General features: G+C 37.8%; 1 protein-coding gene across 1 annotated transcript; it reads right to left on the reverse strand.

The window, feature by feature from the left end:
* Positions 1-3,574: 3,574 nt before the first annotated feature.
* LOC143879697 (uncharacterized) lies at positions 3,575-12,630 on the reverse strand. The gene is made up of 8 exons (XM_077382206.1): positions 12,135-12,630; positions 11,872-12,047; positions 6,945-7,009; positions 6,751-6,852; positions 6,477-6,632; positions 4,330-4,443; positions 3,996-4,125; positions 3,575-3,905 (listed from the first exon to the last, which is right to left on the reverse strand). The coding sequence occupies exons 1-8, from the start codon at positions 12,242-12,244 to the stop codon at positions 3,799-3,801; spliced, it is 960 nt and encodes a 319-aa protein (XP_077238321.1). The 5' UTR covers positions 12,245-12,630; the 3' UTR covers positions 3,575-3,798.
* Positions 12,631-14,945: the final 2,315 nt, after the last annotated feature.

Below are 14,945 nucleotides of genomic sequence, written 5' to 3' on the forward strand. Positions count from 1 at the left end.
ACACCCCCTCAATCGAAATCTTCCTCTTTGAAAAGACTAACATGTTTGGCAGCATGAAAAATTATTTCATATAATATTCACAGGTCCACTGTGTGAGAAAAATTAAAAAGCTACGAAATGATAGAGGAGAATTACATTGGTCTTTTGCTTTTCATGCTCGCTCATTCCCACCTTCTCAAGTACATTCCTTGAAATATTTTTTATAAGGTAGCCAGACATGGCCCAAGTGTTCGGTATTCTCACTCTGGCTCTTTTTAAGAAGTGGGCAGGAGCAGGGAAAAAAGAGAAACACCCCGATATAACATGTGTAATAGCTCTGAAGGCAAGATTTGGAGAGCTGAAAGAGAATTTCTTTTCTCTGGTGGCCGAGCTAGGCTCTTTGGGTTCTCCATAGCTCAGGCTTGCCAAATCCATTCTTCCCGATTTTTCATTTTTTTTTCCTTCATTCTCCTCACAAAAAGAAAAGGGCAAAAAACAATGACAGAATTGTCGGTCACCAAAGGGCGTCTTTGGATTCCACAAAAAATCATCCTTGTTTGCAGATAGGATTATTTTACTCTAATTCTATTTACAAATGGGACATTAAGGCTTCTTCAAAGGATGAATAATGATTTTTAACTTCAAAAGCATTTGCATATAAGATTAACATTAAAAAAAAAAGGGCGGTCTAGTGCAAGAGGCTCCCACCATCGTGGGGTCTGAGGAGGGCTAGATGTACGCAGCCTTACCCCTGCTTTGCAAAGAGGCTGTTTCAGTTACTCGAACCCGTAACCACCAACCAAGGTTTTAAATTTCGACCGAAACCAAAATTGGGTAAAGTCGAAAAGTTACAAAATTTCGACCGAAATTTAAGGAATATCTCAAAAAATTCAGCTTTTTATTCATTATTTAATATTATCCCGAAATTTAAGCCGAAATTACTGAAATTCGGGGATTTCGTGTACGGGATAAAATATTACTTATTTAATTTCGATCGATTTCGCCAAAATTTCAGAAATTTCGGTTTCGGTGAGGACCGAAACGCGTTCCGAAACCGAAATTTAAAACCCTGCCACCATGTCACAATGGAGCAACCTTACCGTTGCGCAAGGCTCGACCTCTTAAAAAAATAAAAAATAAAAAAATAAGAGAGAGAGATATTTACATATAAGATCATAGGCACATAATTTTTAAAATATATGTATCCAAAGAGGCCTTGTGGTCATCTGATTAAAAAGAACAGAAAGTAAGCAGGTTCCCACTTCCTACCTTGTACATATGCTATAGCCTAATTGTAGTCATTAAATTGGTTCCTATATCATATTTCAATTTGAAAAGGGAATCTTAAGCATTCAATTAAACATAAAATTGAACAAAAATCGAGCGTGCAACCAAAAAAAATTTAGGGATTATACAAAGCCTTTCTGAACTCTTTAGATATTTATTCCTTTATTAACCATTAAGAATTTTGCGGGGGTTGAGCCTCTAGCTCAATTGGTAAAGACAATGTTCAGGAAAAATAAATTAAGAACGATGCTTGTTCCTTATCACATGCCATGCTAACTGAAGTTTTTTCTTCTTATTTTTTTTTTTTTTTTTGAAATGGCTCTGAAGTTTTTTCTTTCTTCTTGTCTTCCTATTTTTTCCCGAATGGTATCGTTCTAGTGTTCCTCTCTAGTTTCTATTACCGCCACTTGTGTTCAATAATAAGCGTCCAAAAATCACTGATTTCCTTTACTAAAAACACGTCAGAAAAGATTCTCCCTCCCCAAAAAATCTATGCAAGGCTACTTTATCTTTATAAAATATTAATATCAATATAAAATACGTATGTACTTTACGACTTACCTCATAGGATGATCCAAACCGTCCATTTGATGGGCCACAATGTAAATAGGTTGTGTCCCAAACATCATTTCCACAGGATGATCCCAACCCTTCGATCTATAGAGGTTTCCAAAATATGCCCTTCATCTATAGATTGTAGGGCTAGGATCATCATATGAAAATGATTTTTTTGGAACAACAAATTTATATTGTGGCTCATTAAATGGACGGTTTGGATCATCCTATGGTACAGGGCATACAATACTTTTAAAAAATACTTCACTGTACGGACTTACACCATAGGTTGTATGCAAAAAATCATTTCCATAGGATGATCCCAACCATGGTTTTAAATTTCGACCGAAATTTCGGATTTCGATGGGGACTGAAACTGAAATTTCGGAAATTCGGTCCTGAATTTTGAACCAAATTACCAAATTTCGGATTTCGCCAAATCCAAAATTTTGGTTTTCGGTGTGGTCCGAAACGGTTACCGAAACCGAAATTTTAAACCATGATCCCAACACAGTGGGTTTCCAAAATATGCCATTCCTCTATAGATTGTATGGATGCAATCATCATATAGGAATGATCAAATGGACGGTTTGGATCATCCTATGGTGTAGGCCGTAAAATATTCGCTACAAATTTTTCTTTTCTTTTTTGATAGGTAAGCTGGGGTTTTGCGGGGACCCCTACCGGCTTATTGAAAAATACTTCACTACATGGGCTTACACCATATATATTCCAACAAGAATGTTGTGACAAAGCTAGCAAACCAAAAAATATTTCTTACACTCCCTATCAAAAAAAAAAAAAGAAAAAAGTATTGTATAACTATCAAAACTAAGGTATTTTGTAAAGAAATTTTTTCTATGTACTAAAACTTCATTGGAAAATCAATACGAATGACACAAGGCCCTGTTTGGACTGCATGGTATCAAACCTTATCTGATTGGTGAGTTTAATAGCTGTTAGGCTTACTTCAATTAGAGAAGTGTACAACTAAAGTATGAATGACACAAGGCCCTGTTTGGACTGCATGGTATCAAACCTTATCTGATTGGTGAGTTTAATAGCTGTTAGGCTTACTTCAATTAGAGAAGTGTACAAATAAAGTATGAATGACACAAGGCCCTGTTTGGACTGCATGGTATCAAACCTTATCTGATTGGTGAGTTTAATAGCTGTTAGGCTTACTTCAATTAGAGAAGTGTACAAATAAAGTATAGTAATCGTCATAGTATGGGAGTGCACTGCAGTTTATCATTTTCCTTTCATTATTCAAGTTTCATAAATAATGTGCAAAGGGATAAAGAAGTTTTCTTTTCCCCTCTTCATGTATCTTGTTGGACTAGAGCCAAGGTTTTATGTCCTCTTCTGACTATTTTTTCTTATGAATAAAATTAAAGGTTCCGAGATAAATTCCGGCTTAAAAAAATAGTTTAATTAATAATAAGAGCTAAGGAGTGTCATTATCAAAATATAAGAATGCAACATATCATTTCCCATATAATCAGAAGTTTCATGAATATTGGGATCTATGGTACCAATATATGGTCTGCTAATCTTGTTTTATATTGGTAGAGAGCAGCAGGATTTTAATTTTGTTTTTTTGGCATAATAGTAGTGACTCCAAAAAATTATAGAAAGCTTGTATTAAAATCACCTTATTGGATATTGGCACCCCTCTATCTCGATCACCTTATTTTAATTAATTGAAAAATGAAAATTTTCTATAAAATTTAAATAGTTTATGGTAATCTGATGAAGGAAATCTAAATAGTTTATGGTATCCAATTGGATCAATAGGTCTGATCACAAATACACAGAGTAAGCATCTATTAACAGACAGGTAAGTGTGATCAAGACCGATGCATTGGTAGATCATCATGATGCAGCCACCATGGTTAAATTTATCTTTTTCATGAATGTGAAATTTGTTGCGAACATTGTTCCTGTAACAGCCAAATCTGGGGATTCAAAAACTCATTAAACCCCGCTGATAGTTGCAACAGCATCTGTTCCAGATACACACTCATCTTCTACAAATGGAAGGGTCTTCCACACTTTCAATCTCAGTGAGCTACTTCCTTTGCCTGCAAGCGTACAAGATTAAAGCAAACAGAAGTAATTTGAGATTCTAAACTTGTTTGAGCTATTTGATTAACTGAAGACATATATCTTACCATTAATATTGCCATCTTTTTCCATGCAAATGGAAGCATAATGAGAATTAGCAAGTTCAAACAGTGCAAATTGCCAATTCGTAGTGAGGTTTTCAGGATTACCAATGGCTTCTACTACAATTTCAATTGCCTGAAATGATGAAACAGAGAGGAAGAGAAAAATTACAAGTAGAGATAACTATTTGCATTAGTCTTTCAACAAATCAAAAAAATAATTGGTATAGAAGAGGCCAAAAGATATCAAAGCTAAGAGTATCCAAAGATAATGGAGAACTCAAAAACATGAAACTTGAAATATGCAAACATCTGCTTTGAGAAAGGGCTTGTGACATACATCAGAATTGAATTCCCCACGATTTTGCATGTGTTTACCGGCCATCAGTTGGATTGTAAAAGTCCTGAAAGGTGCAGCTGAGAATCCCCTTCCAAGCGCTTTGACATATGCCTCCTGGAAGTTGAAAGAAATTTATAATCTGAGTGCGGGTTGAGTTATTGGTTGATCTTTAAAACAAGGGATTGCTAGCATCCATCGCAAAAGGCATTTCGCGGCTGGTCTGTTGCATGTCAGACCAGCGACCTCGTGAATGGAGACAAAAGCTGATGTCTTCATTCACGAGGTGGTTGGTCTGACATGCGACAGACCAGCCGCGAAATGACTTTTGCAATGGACCCTAGCAAATAGTGGTCTCGCTGTTTGTGAACAAATTATTCTGTCAGGAATAATATCGAGACTATGCTTCGGCTTGTACTTTATAGGCTGGAGTTGCACATAAAGCTTACTAAATCATCTAAATCATCAAAAAAGTAAAAATGATTCTCATTGATTGTCATTGAACTAATAATATTTATAGAGGACAAGAGAAAGGTCAATCACAGAAATACTTCCATGTGTTAAATCTTAATTACTTGAACAACTAATATAATTAAAAGAAAATGGCATGCACTATGCTTGAATGTTATTCGTGCGAAAAATGTGTGCTTCTATGAATAAATTTGTACGAGATAAAAACGAAGCCAGAGCTTAAAAAAGTAAGTATTAAAAGCTATAAAGAAATTTGAACTAGAAGGTATTTAATAGCTGTAGAGAAATTTACACATATAAGACTTTTAATAGCGATGAAGAAATTAAAATTTATAAGTTAATTAATAGTCAAATGAAACTTTACATTTATAAGGTTTTAAATAACTTCAGGGACTACCCCCAAGTTTTCAAATTATATATAGTAACAGATAGGCCACCATGTTAATACAATAACTAGCATTTTCATATGCAACACTTGTCTCTGAAAAGCATAAACTCCACCTGATTAAGTTATTGGTTGTTGTAATAAATTGATCCAACCATCAGTAATTACTTAATCCAGAAAAGGACATTTTACCCGGTTTTATGGTTTTCAATCCTTTACTAGTTTTCTCTTCAATTTCCTAGATTTTGCACAAGGTTTTCTCACTTCAGACAATTGTCCAGTTCAATTGGAACTGGCTGTGCACATCTGAAGCAACTACCTAAACAGTTTAATGGCTGGTGCAGTAATATAAAAACCGACTGAGACAATGAAAGATAGCAAGGTGCCATATGAGTACTCTGAAAATAACATAGAAGTTTAGGGAAAATAAAAACATTCATATTTTTCAGTAATCGAACACACGAGCCCCGTGTAATATCCAAGTAACTCAACTCAACTAAGCCTTTGTCCCAAACCAGTTGGGGTCGGCTAATGAATTCTTTAGAAAATTTTCATGATGAAGGTGAAGGAATCTCCCCGGCTCAAATTAACTAAGTCTAATCCCGACACTAGTTGGGTTCATCTACATGGACCATTTTCTTCCATTCTCTCCTATCCAAGGTCATGTTCTCTGTTATGTTCCTAACCATCAAGTCTTTCCTCACTGTTTCTACCCAAGTTGTTTTCGGTCTGCCTCTACGTCTTTTTAGACCATCAACTTGGCACGAGTCGCCTCTTCTCACTAGAGCATCCAAAGGCCTACGTTAGATACATCCAAACCATCTTAAGCGGTGCTCTCTCATCTTCTCTTCAATTGATGCCACCCCCACCTTTTTACGAATGTCTTCATTTTTAATTCTATCTAACCTTGTAACCTCTTGTAATATCCAAGTAACATTGACAATATTTTCTGCAGGGCTTCTATTTCTGAACAGCTAGTCCCAGTGACAGTCATCTAAAGAAATAGACGAACAAATCTTTAACTAGCCTGAAATTTGAATGGGTTGGACAGCTGGTCTGGAGAAGTCCATGTAATCCAAACAACCCCATTATAATGGAACAACTTTAACAGACAATTCTTAGTAGAAAATGGCAAGAGATGCACATTTCGTCACAAACATAAGCCACTTCAAAGAAAGCATATACAAACAACAAAAATGAAGAAACCTTTTTGAAGGACTGAATAAAGACAATACAGGGATCCAAAAATAAAAGCAATAACCTAATAACATAGACCTCCAGAAAGTTCACTCACCTTGAGGGTCCATAACTTAATGAATTCTTGCCTCTGAATCTCAGGATCTGAGAAAGCATCCAAGAATTCCACTTCACGGGGAGAGAAGTAACGCCGAGCAAATGATGAGATGCTGTTCCTTATTTTCCGTTGCTTTTCTTCCACATCAATACCAATCTGTGATTAGAAAATGCAAATCCTCTCAGAGAATTTTACAAACCACAAAGTTTCAACAAGTGCAACTATGAAATAAACCATAGGGTTGGGCAGCTAACGAGAGCGATCAGAATACTACTGGCATGTCCACTGTCACGCCGCAGGCGATCAAGGAAGATGTATGTGAGATGTTGAAATGCAAGGGTGGGGGGTCCCAATTGTCATCATGTTGCCACACTACCTATTCACATATGGAACATATAAAGTTAAAGGTAAATCCCTACTGAATGGAAAGTTCTCCATCAGTCCCATAAATTAAGGCTGATAAACTACCTCTGGCTTCCCAAAGACGTTCTTCCTGAACTTTAACGATCTTGGACCGGCATGAAAATTTGAATCTGAACTAATACCAAACAAGACTATTTATCAGTTATAAAAAATCAGAACAAATGTATAACTAATTTAAATAGCCTTCATTACTTCAGTTTCTTTAAACACATCGAATATATTTATGATGCATGATCATTTCCAATGTACACTGTTCCCAATATATAAAAGAAAATATACAAGTTTGGTTCACTATAGAATGAAAGATGCAATATTAAAAATGACTATTTTTGGGAGTCAATAGATAATTGAACCAGCATACAGCTACAACCACGTATTTGAATTAGTCTTCTCGGATACCACGAGGTTCATGAATCCTACAAAATTAACGTGAAAACCCAAATCATGTCAACATTTCACAACAATGGAAGGAAGAAGAAAATATTGAACTTGAGGAGGCTCGAGGTCTTGGTTTTGAGATGAAAATATGCTTCTCCTTTTCAAATTTAGCTCCAACTTCCAGGCAAAACCAAATCCATAATGCTGCACATATTAATGGTTGAACTGATAACGAAAAGGATAAGACCTCATCGATTGTTTGTAAAAGCACCATGTCAGTGAAACAAAATGCTGAAAGTCTCATCTAACATGAAACCTTGCTACAAGAAAAAAACCTCAAGTATTCCACTAGTAATTTGATAATATTTGATCAGTTTCTGTTATGATGGTGTTTTATTAACAGAAGAATAGTATTGTAAAACAACCAAATACTCCAAAAGCTTAGCCATTGGAGAGGGTTTTTTTAAATCTTTTATACTGTAACACTCTCCCTCAGGTATGGCCCCTCTTTTTAGGGCTGGCCTAAACGTGGCACATGTGGCCCCTCGTTTTGGGTTGGCCATTCGATGTGGATTTTTAAAATCGAGGAGGTTTGAATCCAGGACCTTTGCTCTGATAACATGTGAAACAACCAATTACTTACTCCAAAAGCTTAAGCCGTTGGAGAAGGTTTTTTTTAATCTTTTATAATTTAACAAGCAGTATTAGAATCTAAAGGAACCGGGATTATAAAGGGAAACGGTCCATTAATAAGAAGGATATGTTTTCTTTTATTTATTTTTTCCTGAACGTAATGAGAAATTTATTAAAGCCAAAAAAAAATCCAAGGAAATAGACAACAGGGTCATGACACTGAAACCAAATCAACAAAGGCCGGTAAAGTGGTAAAGATAGAAATACAAAGATAGCTAGAGCATAGTTACCGGATATGCCATCCACCCTCCGATCCGCGATTTGGGGTCTCACGATCCCAAACGTGGTTCGCTAAGAACCCGGATCGCCAAAAATGATGAACCGCGGCGACCTTCGGGAGAGAAAGAGAGAGATGCATATAGACTACGAGAGAGATGGAGAGAGGGCTACAAATTTTATATTTTTTTGGGTTGAATTGGAACTGGAGCTTTATTTTTGAAAAAAATATGTAGGGCATAGATGAGGTTTTTTTATTTTTTTTATTAAATGGATGTAGTATGGACTATGGAAGGATATTCGTATATTCCAACGGGAACTTCTTTTTGAAAAAATATGTATGACATACATGAGGTTATTATATTTTGTGTATTAAATGTATGTAGTGTGTACTATGGAATGACATTCTTATATATATATATATATATGCCTTCATCGTACCGCATACCAGGCTACCATCATACCCCGTACCCGTTCCCGTACCACGTACCGGAACGAACCGCGTTCCAAGTAACATTGAGCTAGAGTGGATATGTTGTCCCGTACCAAGATCATGCCAAACCCCCTCCGTGGCTAGTGAGGCTACCATGTCTTTGGCTTCTCTCAGTGTGCTGAAAAATAAATCTCCAATAGATTGCAAATATGATATATCTCCTCAAGCGGATCATCCAGTCTTGATGGAAACTTCAACTCTTGGGACATAGTAAATCTCTTCTGGCAGGTCGCTGTTGACAAACCATGGCCCGCTACGCAAAGAGCCAGCTCGCTTAAATCATTGAGCTTGCATCTAGACCTGGCAAACGGGCGGGCCGGGCCGGATTTGACCCAGCCCGTACGGGTCCGGGTCAAACGGGCCGGGTCAAAGTGACCCGGAAAATTCTACGGGTCATTGACATTGGACCCGCACCCGGCCCGTACGGGCCGGGTCGACCCGTGGGTCACCCGGATTTTTGACGTATTTTTTAAGAGTTTTTTTTTTTATTTAGGGATTTGCTAGCCACCTTCTCCTGGGCTATTTTTCGGCTTGTAGCCCCTCCTTTGCTGCAAAGATTGGGTGAAGTACGGTCTAGGGCAAAGGTTGGCAAAGGTTGCTAGCAACAAAGAGAATAAAGAGAAGTAATCATTACGGATTTTTGAAATATTCTCAGAATTTCTAAGTTTGAAATGAAAATTACCGTAAAAAGGTCAAAAGTAAAAAAATTACATATAAAATATGACAATTACCGAGAAAACTACGGAAAAAAGTAAAAAAACCGTCTTTTGCACTTTTTTACGGGCACCCGTGGGCCCACCCGACCCGGCCCACTTTTGACGGGCCGGGTGGACCCGCGGATCAATTTCTAACGGGTCACCAACAGGTGACCCGGACCCGTAAATTTACGTGCGGGCCGGGTGGACCCGCGGGTCCGGGTCACTTTTTGCCAGGTCTACTTGCATCTAAGGGAGATTTAACTTAGTTTTCAACATTGTTACGCTTATCACATCACCTACAGTCCAAGATGATCTAGATAGAGTTTGTGAACCCGCTATACTCAATGAAGTGGATCCTTCTAGAAAAAAGAGAGAGAAGGTTATCCACAAAAAGTATTGCATGATATTATACTAACGGTCCATTGGCCTCTCTAAACACTCCTCTGAGGCTGGCCAGCCGTGGTTCCTGTACTACATCATTCAAAATTCTGTTTAATCCATCATGCTAAAAGAAGTGGATAGACTTTCATTTTTCCAAGCACTTACCATCTTCCAGAATAGGGTGGTGACCTCATTTCACTGTAAAGCAACTGCCGATCAATACTCAAATATGAGAAAGTCCTGGGGGGCTACCCAAATCCTCTAAATAACTTGAGGAAAATCCCTTGCCCAAATCCAAAGAGTAAAGCTTACTGCAGGAGGACATCACTGAATTTATGCTTTCGACACCAGTAAACTCCCAAACACTGACAAAGAAGCTTCATACAAGATGATGCCACTGCTGGTCATGGCGCATAAACTGACTTAATTCCCAATTGAACTTCTCACCATAATATATGGTGATGAAAATCTGTAAAAAAATATTTCTTCCCATACCAAATGGTAGACGAGTAGAAAGAAGCAATCCTCAAGTGTTTGGAGGTTTTCTATCACTTTACCTCGGGAAAAAAACAGGCCATAGAGTGATGTGGGCTCCATCCCTACGAGAGAGATTCTTTTTGCAATGAAAAACTGAGAAAAGTATATTATAAAGCATAGTAATTGCACAAAGTCATATACTACTACGCCTATGATCGGTACAATCACTAATGTTGATGTGTGTATTTGGTTTTCACGTGCCCTCATATTGAGTATGCATGTGCCCAAGAAGTACTGGGGAGATGTAATTCAAAGTCCACATCCCTCATCAATCGTATGCCATCTAGAGTCAGAATCGTCAAACATTTCATTTACTTGATCAATGAACTAAAATTATAAACCCATGCCAGTAGATAAAAAACCGGATAGATAAACAAAAGTACAGACTTTAAATTTGAGAAGTAAGACATACATTCAAATGGCTTTTAGGTTCTTGACTTCTTGTTGATTAGCTAAAGACCAAAGTAATTGATTACTAAATTGTGTAGCATTTTTGTTCATTAATGTAATGGCTAAGAAAAGTGATCCTAGATGTATTAACATATACTATGATACTTGCTATTGGCTCTGAATTCAGATTTTAGTTTTGTAGATACCGTGGACTTTTGTTTCTGTTTTTCTGAAAGTTTACCAGCATGATAAACCCTAAACTCATCAGGATAAAATTAGCTAAGGCCACGTTTGGATACCAGCAAGATTTAGATTTAGTTGATATTTTTAACTGGATCAGATCCTTAGATTTCCAAATCAGCTACAACAGTGCAAAAAATTCCGATTTTCAAATCTTTTCTACGAGACATTATTTGGAAATCAATATTTGTGTCAACTTCCGTCACCATCGCTGCCCCTCGACGTTGCTCCGGCAACAGCGAGACATCCCTCCCTCTCTCTCACTTTCTCTCTTTAAAACATGATCATGAAGATGATTGATGTGTTTTGTATCCAAAACTCAAATCCAAATCAAAATACAAATGCATGACGTATCCAAACGGGCCGTAATTTCAATTGATTCAGAGGATCCAAGTAGAACCATGAATGTTCAAACCTAAAGACTAAAGAGCTTGTCCTCGTATTCCCTCTCTGAAAGGTTATCAATCCTTTTGCAGCCATAAATCGGTCAAACTCTATACATAAATCTTTAATTTTCAGTACCGGACAAGATAAAATATATCTTTCAGGTAATATAGCAACATACTTTGCAACAGATATATAAGACCATTAAACGCACCAACCTACTTCCCCCAAACTGCAACCCTTGAGTTAGATAAAACGAAGTTCAAGAAAAATTGCAGCACGCAAATGGATCTGAGATAGCTCCACAATGTAATTGCTCGGGCATTGCTAGTTTTTCTCAGCTTGATAGGTCACCACCTATTAAGAGTGCATTGACCATATACCCAACATAAAATTTGGCTATACATTCATATACACACCAAAATGATGCTATCTTACTATTCTACAGCTTGAAAACATATGATAAGCTAACTACCAGTGATGAGGCTATGAAAAGCATATGTGCATTATCAACCAAAGCTAGACAGGACAACATTAAAACAGACAGACATCAGAAACATACATCTTGCAAGGGTAGTGCGCACCAAAACACGAGCTAGGAGGGCTCTTTTTCTAAGTGCATCACATTTCATGCGGAAAACATTATCTCTTTCATATGGTGATATAATCTCTACATATTGATCTAGCAATGATCCACTCTGCACCTCATCAGGTATCATATACCAAAAATGGGTCTCCCTGCCAATCAAATAAGTTACAGATCAATTTTAAAAATAAAAAGTAAAACAGTAATTACACACACATATATATTTGTGAGACTTTAACCTTGGAGATGGAAGTGGTACAGTAACCAAAGGAGATGAGGAACCGAACAAACTCCTTGCAAATAAATCCGTCTGCATCGAGAAATTTCTTATACGGAGAGATGAAAGCATGTGGGTTTTCGAGCTTGGAATGTGTTTCACAACATTTTCCTGGCAACATGCAAGAATGAGGATTCCCCCAATTTCACAAGGGATTGACAGGACAAGGGATAGAATATGGAGCGGGGTTAGGGGAGATGGAGGTCTAAGGTTAGGGCACGGGTCTTGACAAAAACGCCTCTCGCTGGAAGTTCAACGAACAATGTTCTTCGAGCAAAATTACACCTGAATTTTCTGTTGAATTGTCTAATTTAATGGACATAGGACCGGTTTGATGCCCTAACCCCGATCTTAGCAAACATATGATATGATGGCAAAACCAAGGCAAAGGAAAGGAAAGGGGCCATTTCGCGGATAGCCATATCGCTGCTCACTTTTGCCGGGTAGAGCAGTCAACTATGACACAAATTCACCCCATTCTAGAATTCACCCCCAATTTTCAAAATGGCCTGTACAGCCCACACCATAGGATGATCCAACCGTCTATTTGATGGGCCACAATGTTAATAGGTTGTGCCCTAAAAGATCATTTCTATAGGATGATTCTAGCCCTCTGATCTATAGAGAATTAAACCTCTATAGATCGGAGGACTAGGAACATCCAATGGAAATGAGTTTTGGGCACAACCTATTTACATTGTGGCCCATCAAATGGGCGGGTTGGATTGGATCATCCTATGGTGTGGGCCGTTCATTTCATTTTGAAAAATACGAGGTGAATTCATAGGGGGTAATATAAAAAAAACAGAGAGGATTACAAAGGATATGCAAAAGAGGTATTCCATGAGACAGATCGTAACCATCACGTGCAGCCCCTCTATGGATAGGATAGTTAGGAGTTTAGGATAATAGTTAGGAAATTATTTTCCGGGTTTAACGTATTTACATTCTGGCCCAACAAAAGAACGGTTTGGATCATCCTATGAAGTGGGCCAGTGTACTTTTTGAAATATACCGGGGGCATATAAAATCTCAGGTACATTATACGTACGTATTCCAGTTGACATCTTGATCCTTTATGCTCTGTTCTCTCGTCGGGAAAGGAAAGGAAAGGGAAGTGAAGGGAAGGAAACTGATGTGGCAGAAAGGAAAGTGAAGGAAAAGAAACCTGACAGAAACCTGTCAGATGAGCTTTTCGTTGCACAGAAACTAACAGAAACTACAAAAATATGCGTTTCGTTGCAGGAAAACTCAATAGAAACCTGTTAAATAGAAACTGTGACAAACTAATATGCAGAATGATGCCAATATAGAATCTAGTCTAAAATAAGTGGGTCCAGCCCTCTGAAGTCAATCAAAATAAGAAAACCATGACAAACAGAAGTTGAACAATAACAATGCCAATCAAATTGTCACAAATATAGAGGTGTCAAGATATAAATCAGGCAACCAACGTAGACTTGACAAAAAATTGTCACAAATATAGAGTTGCCAAGAAGAAACAGACCATAATATCTCATAACAAAAAGACCAAGCCAAGTCCTTACATCTATAAGTCCAGAACCATCCAACAACCACATGTTTATGTACGTCCACATCCACATCCACAATCACTCATAATTCAAGGTTTTCCATCTTCCTCCACATGTAGCGTTCCCTCCTTTCTACGGTGTACTTCACAAAAGCACGAACCTCCGTAGGGTTACGGTTGAGGTACTCATAAGCCCTCTCCAAGATTTCCTCCTCGAATCCTTGTAACCCAAACACGATGTCATGAAGCTCGTCATTGTCAAAAGGTTCCTTCGATAGATCCTTAATTACATCTGCAACCTTCTCCAAAATTGAAGTAAACCCTTCCATCAAATTCATGTATTTTGCTGCACTACGCTTCGTCCCCCTCTGACCTTCATCGTTTCTTGTAAAATCTCTAACCGGAGATGACGTTCTAGGCCCAGGTCCCCTACTGCTTTCACCCACCATAGGAGACTCCGGGATTGTTTCAGTCTCAGAGGTATCATCAATCCCCAAGTCATCTATATGCGGAGCTGAACTCTGCACCTCCTGATTAGGGGCAACGTCATCCCTACTCCACCCACCCGTGGCATAGTCTTCGCCAAAAATGTGACGAAAATCATCTATCAACACATGTTTCTCTGCAAAATATTTCTTATGTTCAGGGTGAACCTATAACAAATTCGAAAAAAATAGTTATAAATATTACGAGCCAGAGTAATTAACAAATGAAACAAAGATGTCACTTTGTACTCATAGCGACCCAAGCATTGTAGACATCTTTCGTCACTTTGATCTTCTTATTGACGTCATCCCAGCCAAATCCGCTTGTGTTTATTATAGTGTTGACGGCCACGAATTTCTTTTTTACGGTCTTGACTCGATTTTTTATATGCTCTTTCGTCATATCCTTCCCATATCAACTATTCATTGCTTTGCTTGCTGCCGTGTATGCGACATCTTTAAAGCCATAAGGTTTCTTGTGCCCTTCCGATACTTGTTCCAATAACGCATCCACCAACACCTTATCCATCTCACTATTCCAGTAATGGTTCCTAGACATGCGACTTGCAGCCATCCTATATGAATTGAAACACATGAGATACAATTATTTAAAAATATGAGACCATACAATAACGATAAACTCATGAGACCATACATAATATGAGACCATACAATACGAGTTTATTGTCTTTTAAAAACAAGCTACAAACAAGCCATAAACATTAAAAAAAGGCAATACATATGAGATCAAGCCATA

Source organism: Tasmannia lanceolata, unplaced genomic scaffold (genome assembly GCF_043159265.1).
Source record: "Tasmannia lanceolata isolate RefF3 unplaced genomic scaffold, GAP_Taslan_0.1 ptg000006l, whole genome shotgun sequence".
Classification (NCBI taxonomy): domain Eukaryota; kingdom Viridiplantae; phylum Streptophyta; class Magnoliopsida; order Canellales; family Winteraceae; genus Tasmannia; species Tasmannia lanceolata.

Coding starts and splice junctions, on each gene's coding strand:
- LOC143879697 (XM_077382206.1), bottom strand. CDS start 12,244: ATGCTTTCATCTCTCCGTATAAGAAATTTCTCGATGCAGACGGATTTA. Junction 6,853..6,944: donor ACGTCTTTGGGAAGCCAGAG/GTAGTTTATCAG, acceptor ATATGTGAATAG/GTAGTGTGGCAACATGATGA. Junction 3,906..3,995: donor AAAAGATGGCAATATTAATG/GTAAGATATATG, acceptor GTACGCTTGCAG/GCAAAGGAAGTAGCTCACTG.